Source organism: Gymnogyps californianus, chromosome 3, assembly GCF_018139145.2.
Source record: "Gymnogyps californianus isolate 813 chromosome 3, ASM1813914v2, whole genome shotgun sequence".
NCBI classification, from domain to species: domain Eukaryota; kingdom Metazoa; phylum Chordata; class Aves; order Accipitriformes; family Cathartidae; genus Gymnogyps; species Gymnogyps californianus.
The window spans coordinates 33279642-33299462 of record NC_059473.1 but is presented as its reverse complement, the minus strand read 5'-3'; the positions used below and the strand labels follow the sequence as shown (position 1 = coordinate 33299462).

Genomic DNA, 19821 nt, shown 5'->3' with positions numbered 1-19821 from the left:
TCAGTTTTTTGGGTTTGTTCTCTGCCTATTTCTCCCTGGCAAAATATAAGAGACAAAAGCTTCCTATTTGGATTTTTACATTATGAAATGTTTGTGCGCAGATGTCTCCCATCTTACCATTTCCACAACTTGTAGTACATGTCAAAACTAGCGCAAAGGATTGGTCCTGTACTGATCTATAAACCAATCCTGCACAAATTAGATTAGCTTCCTCTTTTTTCCTTCTCATGAGCAATATAGTTATGTGTGGAAAAGAAGTATTTGGTTATAAATGTTCCCTTAGGTTCTGACATGTAATGAATGAATGAATGTAGCCTATAGAATACTTTTAATATTATGATCACTTTCTTCTTAGCACAGTCAGTGGTGAGGGCAAAATGCAGCCCTCAAATCACAAGTTGGACTCCACTAGCAGAGGCATTGCAGAAATTAAATTGTCATTCTTATTTTCAAAATGGTCCTGCAACTCTTCAAAGAAAGGTTATCTCAGGGGTAAAGCATTAGATTGCAATTTTAGAGGCCACAGATTTCATATGTGATCCATGACAGTTATCTTAGTTTTTCCATAGCCAAACTCCTCATCATTAAAAAAGATGAATCAAGCTTTTCTTTTACTTTCTTTTCTATTTAGGTTTATTCACCTTGTGTCTTTTTCTTTAAAGTTTACTTAAATAGGGTCCTAATCTTTTTTGAGGTCAGGAATTATTATCATAATTCAATTATGGTTTAAAAATATGGATCCCTGGAGAAGAAGTTATGGTTGATGTCACAAGTCCTCTTCCCTAGACCTCTACATTAATCCCTCATTTCTGCAAACACTATTTTCTCATTCTGATAAGTCATCATATGAAGTACCACAGTCACCTAAAACCAAAAACGCCAAATGATAATGGGCGATAAATTCTGTAATGCCTAAGAGGAAGCAGCACTCAGTAAGTTCACTGAACTGTACTGCAACGTACCTGCTGCAATTGCAAAGGAATGATGTACAAGATAACTACATACATAAAACTTCTGCAATGAAGTCCACCTCACTTGAAGTTTTTGGAATCATATTAGCATTCAGACTAAGCAAAGTAAATACTGCTGCAATGGGTGGTAGTTATTCCAAGCAAGTATTCTCTGCATTTTTTCCTTTTAAGTACTCTTCATGAAAGACCAACAAAACAATAACTTTCTATTGTTTATATAACAAAAAATTCTTGCTGTGGCAAAAGCAGCAAAAGTGACAATGGCATAGCATTTGCTAACCCAAGCCACTCGGATTAGTGAATTCTCTACTATTGGGGTCCCACACATTCTTACGTTTTCTAGCAAGTACTAGTGTGCCCCAAATAAAACTACCAAGTTCTGGATGAAAAAATAAGCTAAAGGAGATTTTTCTTCACACAACGCAGTTAAGTCATGGAACTTTGTGTCACATGAGATTTCATGATAAAAATTTGCCGAAGTTAAAAAAAGCAGCTGGGCAAATTCATGTAAAGAAAAAATACAACAAAAGTTATTAGCTATAAATAGTCTGAAACACAAACTAATGAAGATTAGGAGATTTTTTTTTTTTAAAAGTATCATTATTTATTTGGTTTATCTTTTACTCTTTATATATTTGCTATTGGCCACTGTTCAAAACAGGAAAGTGGAACAGACATATCTTTGGTCTGATCCATTAAGAATATTCTTCTAGTTTTACTGAGCATTACTTCATCTTGTCCTTTAATGACTTACCATCTTCATTAGTCCTGCTATTTGTTCATGACTTTCAGTATTTGGGATATATTTTCTCTTTAGGCAACATTTCCCAAATATGTAACACAATTGACCTTTACAATTGCTGATTTATGACCCTGTCAGCCAGCAGCACACCATTCTTTAAATATTCTGTCTCATTTTCATACACAGCTCCTCTAAACTGATCAGAGATTTCCTGAAGATCTTTCTCCATGCAATGAACTTTCTTTTTGTGTTTTCATTACCAACTATCATGACAGCTGTTCAGACTTCTGAACTCAATGTCATCTTTTTGTCTCTATTACACTTTTTCAAGTTCCTCTCCTCTAAATTGCATCAATTTTTCCATTTCAATATCATCAAACGGTTCCTTGCCTCAATATTCATATTTACTAACAGCCCTTAAGTACAGCTTGATTATCTCTTGCCTTAACGTCTTTCTGCCTCTCAAAACATCACTGCGGAAATAGTCTCCCTTGAGAAAGAGAGCGCAAATCAGGTTTTTTTGCCTATTTACATTTTGTAATCAAACGCTTCTTCCCCCGTGCCCAAGTGTACATGGTCAGCCAGCAGGAACAGAGAGCTACTTGACTATTTCATATACTTTAAATGTCTTTCTCGTCATTGGTTTATTATACGTCTTTTTGGTCAGACAGAGGAGGAAAACCCACAAATTTCTAAAATAGAATTAGCTGTGTTGTGGTAAAGACACATTGACAGTGCTCACATTATACAATACACTTTTTATATTTACATTCCATTTCCAAGTATGAAGACAAGGGAAAAAAAAACCCTACAGATTTTGGATATGGAAACATTTCATTTGAATTTTCCAGAATCAGTAAAAACACCTTTGTCTTTGCATATTGGCAAATATTTATTTTGAATGTGCTTTGCACTAACATTTGGTTCTTTACACTTAACACCACGTTTATGTAATAAGAAGAAAAAAGAGGGGACTTCTAACTCTTACTGTAACTACTTCAAAGGCAATTTAGTACTTCTGTGGGAATGTTTAATAATGCTTTGTAAGGCCATGTTTTCTAATCTTTAAATGTGTATGTATGTCGATACATGCCACATTCAAAAGTCAGTCTATGGTTTATGAGAAATTTTTTTTTTCTTATTTTAATTGCAGTAAATTATGACATCGACAACCACCAATCTGATTCACTAAGAAAAAACAGAAAGCTCTTTGCAAAGTGAAAGCTATCATCAGAGAAATGCTTATTTAATTTCACTGTGGAAATACATTCAGAAAGAAGATACTTATTTATCTCCAAGGACTTCCAAAATACACATCCTATGTGGAGAAGTTTATGACCTTTTTAACTCTGGTGGCATTAAGTAAGATTTGTAGCAGCAATTCTCACCTCAGCAATCATTCTGTTGGTGTCTCCCAAAAAGAGTAGGTTTAAGGCTTCCTCTTCATTGGATGCTTGCTGAAGAGACAAGTTTTTCAGATGAATGTTCTGATCAGGGTCTTCCATTATTGTCACTTTTCTACATGAAAAAACCAAAACCAAACCACAATGAAAACTAGAACTGTTGTAAGGTGATCTTTGTTCCATACTTTCATTTCGATTGCACCTAAAAGGCGACATCTAAAACCCCAAACCAATCATAATAAAAGAACTAAAAACATGAAGAGTAAACGATGCACATTAGAGGAAGTGCTGAATTTTTTCTTTCACTCTGTCACCTCCTTTTTATTCCTTTATTATAAACCTCCACTTAGAAAAGGAATATATAAAATCTGTAACTATTAAAGAAAGCTTTGAGATTTTTTTTTATGAGATATAGTAAAATCTCAAGAGCAAGAGGTTAGATGAATCATCACAAACAAATAATAAGTAGGGGTTTCTTTGCCATTATCACAGCTGTTTAAGCACAAATGATACATAAAGCATACCATAATCTTGATGAACAAATAGGCATGGAATATTTCAGAATCAACACATCTGTAGCCAACATGTTTCTAATAACTTTGCATTTGTAAAGATTATTTCTCTTTTCTTTCTTCTCAAATGGCAATAACTACAAATGTAAATGATCCCTTTCTTAAATTAAAAGCAAGCAAACAGAATGACTTTATTTATTTCCACTGAGGTTAGAAATGCTCTTAGTTGTACTTCTTTAAGCCTTAAAGTTCAGAAAAACGAAGTTAGATGGAAGTAGCAAGGATACGGCAAAAGCTCCAGGAGAGCTACTAAATATTACTGAAACTCCTTTTCACTTCTTTAAATAGCCCTTTTACATAAGAATTTTTTCTTTTGATCAAGTTACTGAGAATTAAACTTTATTGGCTTTACTTAGTAGCCATTAGGGTCTCCTCAGTTAGGACATTCTATAGTATCCAACATGGAAGTCAAGCAGTTGCACCACTGGATTTGGAAAACTCCCAGAGTGAAGATTCTGTTAAAACTGAAGTACACTAATTCTGAGGATGAATGACATGTCCTTCAGGGTGAATTACATGTTCTGAGACAACTTATGACAAGTAAATTAGAACTTTTTTAAAAGTTAGAAGTTTTTTTTTAAACAATTTTTTTCCCTCTAAGTATAGACAATACTTTATGTATATACACTAATACACATATATGTGTATCTATGTGTATATATATATTTTTTTTCCATATTCTTCAAGGTTAACCACAAGAGGGAGTATGGGGCTTGAGTTTTTATCTCTAGATAGTCCTTGCACATTAATTACTCCAAGCTGCTTCAAAACCACCCAGGCTGGGTTTTGTACTGCTTTGCTTGTCTTTTTTTCCCCAAAACTGACAGAATCAAATTGAGTAGCTAAGCAGCATTCCATAGTATTACTCTTAAGTATTAGGGAAGTAGTTCACCCTCTGATGGTCAAAACATTGGAAGGGATATACAGAAATAATTTGAACACATTGCAATACGCTCACTATTTTCAAGAAAAAAATACATGTAAAAGTATGCACAATGCTTGTTTAGTAGTCATAACAATTGTTTTTCCAAGTATGATTGCCTCCCACTTATAGCCTTATTTTTGTGCAGTAGGGTAAGACAGCACTAGTACAGTCACGAAACTTTGCTTCCCCCACTGAGAGCATAAACCCAAAAGCATAATTCTGCTCTTGCATAACAATGTTTTGATAATGTCAAGTTGTATTCTGTCTGCAATTCCATCTGTGCATGCATCACACGCTAAAGCCCAGAGCGGTTCTGATTACAGTATAATGCTTTGACTAATTTTAATATTTTGAAATTGCACGGTAAGCATCATCTACCTCTTTTTATAGGAAAACAATGTTGTTTTACTATGCACACTTGGCATAGTATTTAAACTTTTAAGGATCTTTTCAGACCACATTTTGACCAATGGTTATAAATAATTTCCAGACAACGAAGATACTAGTTTGGACGAAAAGCTCTGGAGGATTATTATATCGGAAAGGAAACAGTGGGGACATCACAAATCAGTGACAGCCTCCTATACAGTGGCCTTGCAGGTATTAGGAGGATTTCCAGACGGAAGTCTAAATTTGCACATCTTGAGAGGCATTTGTCGAAACTTCCTCAGAAAGACATGTTCCAAAATGACAACAAAATGATTTATTTTATAGTGCTATAAAGTTACTGCATAATACGATAATAGATTTCTATAGAACTTTCTCTATATTAGTGAAATCTTTAAATTTCATAGCCCTAACTTGGATCTTGGAGTGGAAAAGCTCTGTTAAGTTACCCATAATGACTGAAAGAAGGCAGAGACAAGGTTTTGTTTTCTTTATAAACAAAGAATCTTTTCCATTTGGCTTAAGGGATGGAATTTGTAGCTGACTAGGAAACCTGTAGGATGGGATCAGCCTTTTTTATACTGTTATTAACTCAGGCCCTTTCCTGCATCAGCTGAGCTGCCATTAATGCAAGAGAGCCTTACACATTGAATGCTTTCATTTATGAAATTCCTGATACTGGCAAACAATGAAGTTAAAACTTCCTTTGATTAATTAATACCATCTCATTAATTTGTGAAATATAAATTTAAAAAAAAACTTAAAAGATTTTGGAAAACAAATGACAATTTTAAAAATCAAGTTTCCTATGATTATATCTGTCTAGGGCTTAGAAGTGAAGAAATCTAAAATAATCTAAAAAACTTTATAAACATTTAAAAATTAATCATAATGATGTAAACAAATAGTATATGAGGATACATACGTACTATGACAATACATTAGCAGAATATAATGATACTACTTCAGCATGAGGAGGAGACTATACAGCCAATAACAAATTTAGGAAAAGGATAAAAGAGAAAAGCAGCAAGCATGCATCCTGGAGTCTGTCCAGAAGAACAGAATAAACTAATGGATAACTATAGCTAATCTTTGTGTAAGTTGCAAGGAGCTTTAGGTTTTAAGAAAGAATGACCAAGATCACCGTTTTGTATATCATCCAGAAAAAAAAAAAATCTTTCATAAGTATAGCTCCCTGAACACCACATCAGAGGACAAAGTCAACACTGATTCAAGAGGTAAGATTACAAAGTTATTCAGCCACCAGCACAGCTTTCAATAGCACAGAGATTTGATTTTCCATTCAAGTATAGACCTAGAGCATGATCTCCTTAGCTTGTGAGACATGACAGAACTATGAGATGAGTAAGTATTGCTGTAGACTGTTCTCCTGACGCGTCATATTGTGATAGGAAATCCTTCTCATTGTCTCCAACGAATTCTACAAGGGAGACAAGAAAAACACAGTTTGCTTGTTCTACACTTTATGGACATAGGAGTGCATTGGTACTGACTGAGAGACTGTTGCACATTTAGCAGTTAGTGATCCACGTAACAGTTACCCTGAGCAGGCGCAGCCTGTGCCGTGCTGCACGCACAGCGTGGCATTCAGGCCTGTGTCGTGCTGCACAGACCTCTGGGCTGCAGGATAAATTCAGCCAGGTCATTGTAACAAACGAGCCTGCAGGCTGCTCCCACCTGGTCATCACACCACCTGCGTGGCTTTGCCTTTATCAAAAAATGCCACAAGAACTTCTCATGAGAACACCTTTTAGAAATTGAGCTGTTTTCTTGTAAGGAAATGATATAATAGCTCGAATGACCAAAAGGGAGAGCTTCTCTCCATGGACAGGACCTGCGCTGCTCTGCGCAGTGTGCCGTGGGGAAATCTATTCAGGCTCTGTCCGATGCTGCATGAACGTGGGGTGCCCAGCATCTGACGGGATGTAAGATTTACTTGCCATCTATATTCCTCTTCTTATTCTGTCTTATTAAATCAGTTACCTTATTAAGCCATTTGTTGTCAGGCCTTTCTTACTGAGATCCAGAAAGAGGCCTGCACTGGCTCTCTCTCCCCCCTGACCCCACCGTGCAGAACAAGGAGTCAGAACTGAACCAATGAGATTGGTGGTTCATATACAAACAAAACATATAAGATCTGTTAGAATTTGCAAGCAACTGCAATAATCTCACTCACAAAAAAATGTTTGTAAAATAATATTTTGATAGTCAAAAGTAAAGTTGCCTTGAACAGCACAGCAATAATCTGAACTGAATTAATTTACTCATTCAATGCCTTTAGAAAAGTCACCTTAGAAAGTTTCACTGACTTCTTCTTACTGGTTTTCAGGAAACAAATCAACATAAAATCTGGATCGGAATAAACAATATATAATGTATGCTGAAGTTATTTTACACATTTAAAGTATAATTTGTTTGAACTGTAATGAACAAAATGTAATCTTTGAAGAAATGATTCAGAACAGTTTTCAGCTGTCTCCTCATTAACAAACAGAAAAGCTTAAGTTTACAAACCTTTGTATTCTCCTAATCTTTAGTATTCAGTAGTAACACATGGAACACTCTTCATTTTGAAAGAATCTTTTTCATATGAAAAGAGCGAGCTAATATTATTATTAGTCTTAGAAATTTTAAAATACTGGTAATTCTCAGAACACTGAAAATATAGTTCTTGAAGATCTATGGATGGTGGCCAGTTTCTAGATTACATAGTTGGTACAGCCATTGAAAAGGGGAAGGGCTGACATTAACGCTGTTGAGCCTGGAGATAGGCAACAGGTTCATCTGCATCAAAAAGTCAGACTGAATAAAATATATTTCCTATATGTTGAAAATTATTCCTTTAGCCTTTTTTTTTTTTCCTTCTTTGTTAAGGAGCACAGGAATTATTATACTAATTGGTTTAGCTTTGCACGTCACTAGTTTGGTAACTCTTAAAGCCCTTGGAGCGCAGTGGAGAAACAGAAGAGTATAAACTCACTTGAGGTAGTTAATCAATATTCAGTTACAGATGGGTTTTTTTAAGTGAAAATATTTTACACTGACCCCATGGAACATAACAGTTCTGCATGTTACTAATACATATTGATATAGGTACCATTGTTGATGTTTGAAGCTAATTGGCTCTCAGCTTAAAGTGTCTTCCTTTTTATGGAATTAAGTTCACTTAATCCATAGTTCAAATAAACTTCATCTTTCGGAGCATAAACTGGGAATGAATTCTCAGAGGATTCAATATGAATTAGCTGGGTTTTTTTTGGGGGGGTTGTTTGTTTGTTTGTTTTATAAAGTCAGCCAACATCATACTAAATCTTATACATTTCCCTATCAAAGAGGACTTCAAAGAATCTTCACACAAAACTGGAGAATCACTTATGCTAGCTGGAAGTTTAGAGTACATTTTCCCCTGGCCACAACACTCCTGATTGACGGTTGCCTGCGCTCCCTGTGAAGTACCTCAACTACTGCAGTTTAAAGACTGACATTTTAAGGTAAAATAGCATTAATTGTAGTTTGCCTTCATGTGCAAGAGTGTCACCTGCCATAGTTTGGACAGGTAAAGCGGTAACTTATTGGTTGTCCTGACTTGATCTATGACTAATGGTTCTATAACCTCAGTCTTTATTTTTGTGTTATTGTTCAGTGCCAAGAAAATTCTTACTTCTTAATAAATAATACAAACTAGTTAGGAAGAGTTTGTACTGGTAGGTTATAACTAAAGTAAAATTGGTTTGATTCAGTATCATGGAATTATACAAATTACAAATACACAGCACAACAGGGAACCTGTTAGAGGAGAAAGCCTCTTGCACAACCTCAGAGTAAATGAAGAGCTTCAGAAAAATTTTCCTAATTTGAACAGCACTGCAAATCTTTTATGAAAACAAGAGATGGCAGTAAGAATTCAAATAGTCTTCTACCAGCTATATTTTATAGCAATAGTTTTATACTTTTTACATGTTTGAAAACAATCCTAATTTCCTTGTATAAACATGGAACTCTCTACAGCTACAGCCAGAATTAGATTGTCAATATTAAATTCAATTTTTGCATTCTAACAAGTAAGATTCTTCAAATGTATTTGCATCTGCATATGCTGTGTTTCAGCTACAGTGTCACAAAATTAAAACAGTCAGCTTTGCGTAAGCAAAACAAGTTACAATTGTAAACTAAGGCATATTTTATATGAAGCATTAGGGTATATCAAATGGTATCTTCTATGGGCTACACATAATATCATTACAACTAAACATCATGAAAACTGGGGTTGTTTTCTGTGAAAATAAAAGTTCAATGGGATTTCAAAACCAAACTTAGTTGATGTATAAATATCTGTACCTATTAGAAACATGATACATATTTATGTATACACATATAAATATGTATATGTATACGTATCTCTACATATGCATACATAAACAATTATGTAATTCTATATATGAATCTATATACATATACATATAGATAGACTTATAGATACATGAACTCCATTCACACATTTGTCAGGAATTTATTTCCAGAAAAGTAGTGATTTTTTTGTGAGAGCCTCTTCCCTTCTTATCTGGCAGACTCTAATGAAATGATTAAGCAGTATTAAGATGAAAATTTAATAGTCTACAGAGTATACAAAGGATGTCTACACACAAAACCTTGACTTCACGAGCTGAGATTCCAAATCTAATCACGCAATGATTAGATGCAATGGGCAATTTTTAAAATTTTTATTATTCACTTTGCCTTAAACATCAAATACAATTTTAATGTCTCATTTTTCAAGTACTATCAACAAGTCTGTTGTGTGCTTTTCATAACTTCTGTTACCTGAATGCCATCACCCTGTGTTTATTCCTTCCATTGAACTGATAACGTAAAGTCATTAACATAGTTTGCTAGGCAGAAGTACATATCTTTGATCGAAATTGCATCCCCTTCTTTTGCAGGAATATGGATAACAATACCATTCCAAAACATTCTGCATACTTTACAAGGCTAACTAATCTTTTGCTTACTCTTCTAAAATGGCACATTTCTTCAACGCTTTTCTTGTCCATTTTATATACTTGGGAGAACATCAGCACAGACTGCTAATATTCACCCAAGCATAGAATACCTGCATTTGGCTTTGTATGGTGCTTAAAACCTTGATGATCCACTGTGGAGTTCAACAGGAAATTATGCATAATATGACCCTTTTAAAGTATGAAAAACATAAGTTCTTTTTAATATTCTCATTAAATACATGCTTTCAAACAAACTTGAGGAAGTTAGATTATTCTGTATTTTGCTTACTACCACTGAAATCTTAAAAGGTCTTAAGCACATAAAATTCTCTGAAAAATGAAATATATATTAGGTAATAAACACCTGATATATCTTAAAATATGTGATTACTATTTACTTACGTTTAACTACTACTTACTTTGTAATTTACAAAAATTAACCAAGTAACTAAAATATAGTTAATCATGCAACTACCTTTTCCTGCAATTTGTACTCCTTTTTTAGCTCAGAATGACACTATATATTTTTAAATTTTGAATCCCTAAATTACTATCTTAAAAAATAAACAAAAAATATTTTAGTAATTAAATACTTTTATGCAATGCTAAATATGAGTGGTGAAGGTATAGTTTTAGTGTACAGTACATATTTTTTTGACAAATGATGTACTCGAAACAATAACAACCATGTACAGTAAAACCATTAAGCACTTATTAAGATTAGTTACTCTGCAGAGAAAAAATTATTATCTCACTAAAACCCATCCTGCAATAGTATGCACTACATAAGTTTACAGGTAATTATGATTATCCCACTGCGCTTTTTCCCTAATTCACAACCAAATTATCTGTCAACTTTTTAAAAATAGACTAATACATAACAAGGAGTTATTCTGTAGCTTAATTGAATCACCATACATAAACCAATTTTGAGATTCTAAAATTCATGATTATTAGTAAACATTCGGAACCTAGTTTTAAAAAGTGACATATTTTCCAGGGCATATGACCCCCAAATAACTGTTTCAAATAAAGTTGCAATTAAATTAATCAAATTCAATTTAGTTCAATTGAATAAATTCAATTTAATAAAATGAATAAATGGAATGAGTTCCAATAAAATATTGCAAATAACTTAATAAATGAAATTAATAATTTAATAAACTTGAATAGCTTAATAGCATTAACATTAATAAGCTGAATAAAAGTGTAACAGACTATTTTTTACACATAACTGCAAAAAAAATCTGCACCTGTAAAAATGGGCACAAAAATTAAATTATTATCCAAATTAGTTTCTGATTTAAATTTTTTCTCTGCATAGCACAGGAAGCAGATAATAAATCAAATTAAGTTCCTAAACTTTACCATGAAAGACATCAGTAAATACATACAGTCCTTATAGCACCAATGTGTCATAAAGTGATAAAACTTAGTTCCATTTTACAGATGAAGAAAGCGAAGCAATGAGACCAACATACAGCCCAGTCTCATACTTTGAGTTTGCCTGCTGCCTTCCTTATCTCTACACTAGCTTGTTTTATAAAAATCTTGAAAGTTTTTGTAGATATATGTCTGAGACACTACATATTGTGTACAAAACTAAAGCTATATTTTAACACAACTTGGAAGAATTTTTTTTTTAATAAACAAAATGTGTTTAATATGTTAATAACATAATTAGCTATTTTGATATAAAATTCTATTGATTTTTTGTTATTGCTCCATTGGCAGTTTTCAGTACGTTTCGTCCTCTTGTATCAGCAGTGATTTAATTGCCATTTACATGTTTCAGTCACCATCATGTTGAGTGAGAAAGTTTATGGTTCCCGGCATTATTTCAGGGCATTTGCAAATCCAAGCAGTCAACAACTCACTTATTTATACATATTTCCTGTTTGCTGAGTTATTTTAAGAATAACACAGACTATAAAGTATTTTTCAGAAGAAACTTAGAAACTAGGATTTGGATTTCCTATAAATTATAAGATCTTTAAGTTCACCAGGCTTATGTGTCCATGACCTACAAACCTTTATTTACTACCCTTCTCCAAGTATTAGTAGGTGCTAGTGTCTTATCAATGAAAACTATTATAACAATCATCCATTCTGAAGTAAATATATTGTCCTTTGGAGTTCCTTGTGGCCTTTTCTATCTGTTACTTACCTTCTTTCATAATTGCTTATTCTAGAAAAATAATTATCCTTGAAGGAAAAGGTCCAGGTAGAAGCACAGAGTTTTTCTCCCTACTGTTGCAAGGAAATACTGCCTGTTACATATGTCTCTGCCACATGCACACAGGTGCATACCATACAAAGAGACAGGCTGTCATGAGAAAAACAAGTATACCTTCTCTTTTGTTTTCAGTGGCTGCAACAGATATCTTCTGCATAAAATCAACATACATTTTTAATACTTTCACCTTCAATTACTCCCATCTATTTTGCCTAGCCTCTATACATACAAAATAGGAGAAAATTTAGACAGTGTTGATAAAATTCAGAAAACAAAGTATTTTGAGTTAATTAACACTGAGATCAGTAGCACAGTTTCAAAAAAGTCCCTGAACAATGCAACAGGGCATACGAAAATTATTTCTGTTGTTGTTTTTGATGATTCTCTTGGTTTTATTACTTACGGCAAATCTTCCAATCTGGAGGCCTCGTGTCTTGGGTCCAGCAGATCATAACCACATTCATTGTAGATTTCTAAGTAGGAAACATGAGTTGTATACACTTTACTGCTATCCTGGATAAGAAAACAACAAAAAAAAAAAAACCAGAAAAAAGGAAGAGCTATAAAGAGAAGTCAGAGCTAGATCAGAGGACCAATTTATCACTACAGCTTTTATGTTGCTTCCTCACTCTATCTCTTTTTCTTTTCCTGGGTATGGTTCACATTTTCAATTCGTGATACTTTTATGTTTTCTGTTACCATATGTATAAAGGCTCAAGAAGAAAAAGGATAAAACAACAAAAAAACCCCAACCAAAGCACACACACACACACACACACACACACACAAACCCAAAACAAAAATCCCCCCGAACCCCACCATGCCTATGAGTTTAGTCTGGGTTTTTTTTATTGGTTCCTTATATCTAGAAAAGTCTGTATACACTTAGAACATGGCAGCCTGCTTACAGAACCATGCAACATGCCATTTTTCACTTCTACAACAAAAAAAGAATGTTATTATAAAGAGGTAAACCCTCATATTATGGATAGAAGGACTATGCTTAAAAAAAAAAACCAAGGAACAACAACAACAAAAATAAATCAAAGATTTACTTCATTTAGAAACATCAGTGACATACTGCTTTCCACTCTCTTTATCATAAAATTTAAGCACTGTATATGATGTCGACTGTTCTCTGTAATCCTAATTTTTTTTGTATAATACATTGCCAAAATGTAACTTAACACAACTGGGGTTTGCAGACAGAATTTTCTCCTGCCTCAAAGCCAAATCCAAACAACATAAACCTCAAAATAATGGGTTATGATTTCCAAAATAAAAGAAAACTAGTCACTTCTTTTCAGCAGATGAAGCCACTGTGAAAGCACTCATATCACACTCACAGTAGCAGTTTAATAATCCAATCCACTACAGTTGTTTTGCAAAATACTTAGAGATACAAACTTTTGATTTTCATTGAATAGTTATTTTCCATGGTTTTTTTATTGATAATGACAGTTCACTATTTCAAGGGACACCATATAAAAAGACACACTACAAATGGATGGAAAAAATGTTGTAAGGAACTGTTCAAACAGGAAGCTGTGGAAATAGGAGAATTTCTGACCAATAAATTAAAATATATTATTAAAAACAAAGGGCTTGATTTGCATCTCATTTGGGGTAGAAAGTTTTGTTTCCTCGGTTTCAAATTGCACTGTCTTAGTGCAAGTAAGAGCTTCAAAAGTCTTGTATTTTGTGTCCCTGAATTCACTTTCTCCTGTTCCATCCTACTCAGGCTTAGGAGGCAGATGACTCTTCTCCACTATGTCAGCACTTTCCAAAGCACAGTTGTAGATAAAAAGAAATGAAACAAGGGAAAGGTATGAAAAGAAAGGCAGGTGAAAAGATAAAACACCAAGAAGAGATGCTTTAAGATGCACCAAGAAAGAAAATGTACAAAACAAACACAAAGATTTGGAAGCAGGCAGGCAGAGATATCCCTATAAGCATAACTAAGTAGAGCTTTTGATCCAAAACCCAGTCTGAAAATGGAAACACAAACATTTTTATTTTTGTAGAAACTATGGGCTGAGAAGGCGGCAAATAAACCATATTTTTCATCCTATTTTGTTTTTATTACATAATTAGCACTAGAAATGAGTGTTGGTGTGTTGACACTGTATGCTGCTGGCAATTGCAAGATCAACCTGTTCACTTTCCACGGCAAAAGTCCTCCACGGGGTCGTGTGAGTGCAGCAAAAGGTCTAAGGCAACATGATCAGGTGGTGGTTTTTTTCTCATTTCCATTCCCACAAGAGCAAGCTTTTGTGCACCTGCAATATGCTGTGTACATTTACCTGCCAAAGCCATACTTTGAAAGAGCCAAGCTAATTACTTAATACTGTTAACCCTTACTCAGACAGGGCATGTTCATGTGACTGAGACATATACCCTTATGAGTAAGAATTGGTACCCTGTATTAGATGAATGACAGAGTATAAAGGTACAACGTAACGATTGATGTTAACATCAAATAATATTTAAATTTGTTTAATTAAATAGCTTTGTTAAAATGTGAAGATTAATCTTAAATGAGTCGTAGGTCTGGTGGAGTAAATGAAGAGACAAAACATATATTACCCCAGACTCCTCTCTTCCCTTTTGGCTCCTATAGTTAGGAAAGCACCAGAATGATTGTCTGTGTTCACTCATATCAGTATTACAGATACTAAAAGAAAATGAAATTTCTCGTAAACATAATGAACAATCATCAGTGTGCTTAGTCTGGCACACCCTTTCACTTATTCACTCATTTCATTGCATACAAATGTCAAATTGAAATAATTCTACAATATTTTGGTTATAACCTAACACATATACACACATCCCCTCACATCCTCCTTTAGAAAAAAGTTCTTATACCTGGAATGCCAATCATTATATCATCAGCTAGTTATTGTTGTTTCTCACAGTCCCCTTACATGTGGCAAAAAACAGGATATGTTACTTAAGCTTTCTTTCCAACCTGTAGGCTGCAGGTCAGTCAGAAGACTTAAGATTCGGAATGACTAACTTAAAATTAACTTCTCTATTCAATGAGAAATTTTGTTGCTGGCATCTTATTTGAGTTTCTGAAGCATTTCAGTTGACAATTGTCATTTACTTATTAGAAAAACTAATGTAAGGAGATAATAAGGAATATTTCAGGTGTGGTAAGACTTTTAAAGTTGGGTTTTTTTTAAAATTTGTATTATTTATTCTGTTTCTATCATTGCTCTTAGATGTTGAGACATTGCAGTGTACTTGTAGTATTTTAAATGTCACTATTACCTTCTGTAAAACTGAATTGATGCCATGTTTTCTGTACATAAAAAAGTAAGCTGCCAAATTAAGTTTTGAGTGTCTTTTTTGGGGGCACAGTAGATCCAGAACCACCATACAATTACATTGCAGTCAGTTTTCTTCTTTTCCCAAATTCTGCCGATTCTCGTTCTGCCAGGCATGATGGCTTTTTTTTGCATAGGAAGAAACATTGCATTTTTTTTTGACTCAAAGTAAAAGAGTAAAAGACTTCAAATTCAGTGGGGTACAATGATCTGTAAATCAGCTTGATTAATTTGTAAGTGTAACAATTATACTTATGATTTCTGAAAGGTATTTTTCTTTTTCTAATCACAAAACTACTTTAAGACTTTGTATTGTTTCCCTCCCTACTTCTGCAGGGCACAGCTAGAATTGTTGAAATGTACCATTCATTTTTACATCACTGGAATCACCTAAAAAGTAAGTTTATAGCTCTGGTTTAGCTCAGTTACCACACTGGAGTGATGTGTTTTGCCCTATAAGCTAGGATGTCAAATTCAGTATTCAAACAGCAGTTGCATCGAGCTGTCAGTGGCAGGAAAATCTTCAGTGCAGTATTTAAAAAATGAACAGACAAACATTAAGAAATAACTGGGACAGAACTGTAAGACTCAGAAATACCATAAGATGAGGAAAAAGGGAAGAGACTGAGAAATCATATTAGGCAGTATTTACTACTGCCCAAATTTTTGGTGAAGGCAAATCAACATTTATACGGGTGTAGTGACTATTTCTCCACTAGAAGTTTCAGATGTAAAGCACATGCAAAACTGGTTTTCAGAATACAGTTTACTACCTTTGAAAGTGTTTTTCTAGTCACTGTTAACTAGTGTTTAGGTACTGACACTGTTTTAAAAACAGACCAAAGGATTTTTTTTTTTTCTTTTTTCTTCATTTTGGAAAGAATGCATTAGGAATAATTAATAACAGCAATAATAATAATAATAATAAACATTTGTGACATTTTACTATTTACATCTTTACCTTTTCATATGTTATACACGTGTAATTATGTTAAGAAATGTGCCTAACAATGTTTCTATCTAACTATATTCAGTGAATCACTTTTATTACTAATATCATATACACATAAACCCATTCCATACAAGTGCATAATTGGAGTTAAAAGGAAAACAGTAGAGAAGGAAAATGCATATGGATATCTATTATCTTTCAAATACTTAAAGGATTTGCATTTACTGACTTTAAAAATTGCTTTTCATCATGATTAGATGTATTTAGCATCATCATTCTATAATACATTCTGGCTAATAAGTAACATTAGGTAAAATAAAGGTATCAGGTAAAATAAACAGCTGAATATTTAAAAATGCTTAATATTCATTTTGCTAGTTTACGGGTTGTTTGGGGTTTTTTTGAGCATCAGTCAAGCACAAAGAAATCAGGTAACTTATGAAGAGTGAAAGTAATGCTCCATCTTTTATACAACATTGTTGGTTTACATAGGAATCAGAGCAATTTTTGTACAAGATGTGTGCGATGCAATGCATACAATACAAAACCAGACTGGAGCTAATATAAGTGTTAAGACAAGGAGAACCAATTATGTGATCTGAATGTACGTTGCACCAACTAAAAATAGCATGGTTTTTAAAACTACAAAAAACCCCTCCAATGATGTCCATTATTTTCAGTCTACTGCAACAAACCAGGTAACCAAAACTGTTACCAATTTATTCTTGCATAAGGTATCATGTCAAGTTAGATATTTTCTTCAGTATTAATTTTAGGGCTTCCTCTAACACTATTATAAAAACAGCCTTTTGCAATATAGTTAAGTATTTGTAAACCAGATATTAAAAATAAACAGAAAACAATTTCCCATACCTTCTGCAATTGATCAAAAATATAAGATAGAGTCCTGGGAATGATGCCTCGATCACTGTAACGTTCTGCTCCTCCTGTGATGGTAAAAGTTTTGCCACTGCCCGTCTGACCATACGCAAAGATAGTACCGTTATATCCTGCCAAAACACTATAGAATAAAAAAATGGAGAAATAATTAATATATCAGGCATAACATATTTTCCATGATCAACTTTGTATAGAACCAAAATATAATTAACAGTAATTCTTAATTACATAGCAGCTGTCTTCAGTAATACAAGAATACACTTCAAGATAATGTATTCTAGATTCAATGGAATTTAAACTATCCAGAACTGAAGGACTTGTTGATGCCTTGACTTACCCCATTATTCAATATCATCATTAGCTGATCACATTTATTACTACTTACATTACGTTTGTACACTTTTTTCTTTGCTGATGATTTTTTGCAAGGATGATATTTAGTCTCTTAAAAGACCGTAGATGTCAGGAATTGTGACCATTGATACATTACAGCTAAAGAATCTAGAAATATTTCACATATGACTTCATTAATTGCAAACAGAGAAGACTATATCGTGGTTAGAAACTCACGTAAGGATACAGTTATACCAGGGGTCTTTTTTTATTCTGAGAACACTACTATACTAAACTGTCAGATGACTACTAGCTTGGATAAGGGTATGCAGGAGAACCTGTGATTATATCACTGTAGTAAAATCTTCATTTACTATGAAAACACACAAAACTACATTGGTAAAAGCAAACTTTTCTGTTAGAACTGTGTCTGTACAAGAAGCTTCTGTGGAACAGCAATAGTAGCTATGCAGTGGCATAGGTTGAAAGGACACTCAGACTCAATCATCTTTTTTCACACCTCTTACTTCTACCTGCAGAAGTGCCTAACAAAAGTCTAGTTCAAATATCTTTCTCTAATTCACCACACTCTCACCGTTAACTTCCACCTGACTGCCACCAAACAGTAGATAAGCTTAATGACAGTGGAACAGCTGCACACCATGGAGGAAATGTGGGACTCAGCTGCAGCTGACATACAGCTCAGGAGCCATGGCTGACTAAACGGAATTTTCAAGTTGTGACTCAATGTATTTCGAGATTTTTGGTCCTGATTTTGTTCTAATGGAGAGGGCTTTTAATGCAACGAACAAAAAGCAGTGCCCTAAATTATGGTGATCTAGATTCCACTACTGATAAGTCAGTACAATTTGAAGGAATGCTTTTTACATGCAAATATAGCATATTTTTCTTATTATTAATATATGGCAAAATTTCTTGCACTATTTATGAAGACAGAGACATATTTTTCTCAAGTGAGACCCCTTTGATGGGCTGATGTCTGAAACATAAATACAACATTTCATTTTTCCCTTGATATCCAAGGGTATCCAGTGTTTAAAATTTCTATTGATACTCACAGTTGACTATCACGCATTTCCCTTGTACAGCTCTGTTTCAAAAGACAAAAATACTAAAAAGCTATTTCCACATTTCTAATTCCATTTCTTGTTAATTATTGTGAACTGCCCTGAACTTGAAAAACATTTTAAGTGCTCTAAGATTTTACGCTTCACACTGACCGGCCATAAACAATGAGGTAAAAATGATGGAGGACATAATTATTTTGAATTTTCACTTGTCTGTAAAAGCAAACAAAAACTGAATAAAATTATCAAAAATTATTAGAATCACAAATTAAATAGTGATGAAATCAGTTACTGACTGTAACATTCAGATGGCCAATCAAATCAGAACTCATGAGAGTGTATGGTTGACAGGATATATGATAAAGAAATCAGATTAGACTGTCAAGCTTTTTTCTTTCCTTTCAGCAGCTGTCAATTACAAAACATTTCCTGGATTCATCCATCCCAAAATTGTTTTACCACAACTCCAGTATCTCCTGACAAAAGATATGAAGAAAGTATTTGAAAACAAATAAAGTAATCAAGAAAGAATTATTTTCTTGATATAACTTATCAGAAGCAAAATCTACTTTGGATTTGATTTACTATGCTTAAGGACCTACTAATTTTGCTAAAGAAAAAGAAAAGCTAAAATTATTCTTGTGCATTTTGTTTATTGAAAAAGTGATAAACTAAGATTTTAAAAAATAAAAAGGAGGCAAACAATGCTTGCATAAGAGGAAAAGAACCATGTATCGATAGCTGCTGGTCTGGCGCCACAAGAGATGCAATGGTTCTCCAACTTATTAAAGTTTATTTAAAGGCCTGAGTAGTTGCCAAATTGCTTATTTTAATCCATTACAGTAGGATGTCAGAGACAAAAACAGAAACATGTTGAAAGGAACTACAGTGAACATCTGCTCCCAAAGACCAAAACACCCAAAGACAGAGTATATATAGACTTTAGATTCCAGATG

The 19821-nt window shown here is 33.7% G+C and overlaps 1 protein-coding gene across 1 annotated transcript in view; it reads right to left on the bottom strand.

Moving 5' to 3' along the window:
- The window catches only part of KIF6 (kinesin family member 6), a 177722-nt gene that overhangs the window by 141190 nt on the left and 16711 nt on the right, over positions 1-19821 (bottom strand). Inside the window, exons 4-6 of the mRNA XM_050893845.1 lie at positions 17418-17565; positions 12664-12773; positions 3102-3231 (exon numbers count right to left, since the gene is read on the bottom strand). Coding sequence (XP_050749802.1) covers positions 3102-3231; positions 12664-12773; positions 17418-17565 — 388 coding nt within the window. The remainder of the gene's footprint in view (positions 1-3101; positions 3232-12663; positions 12774-17417; positions 17566-19821) is intronic.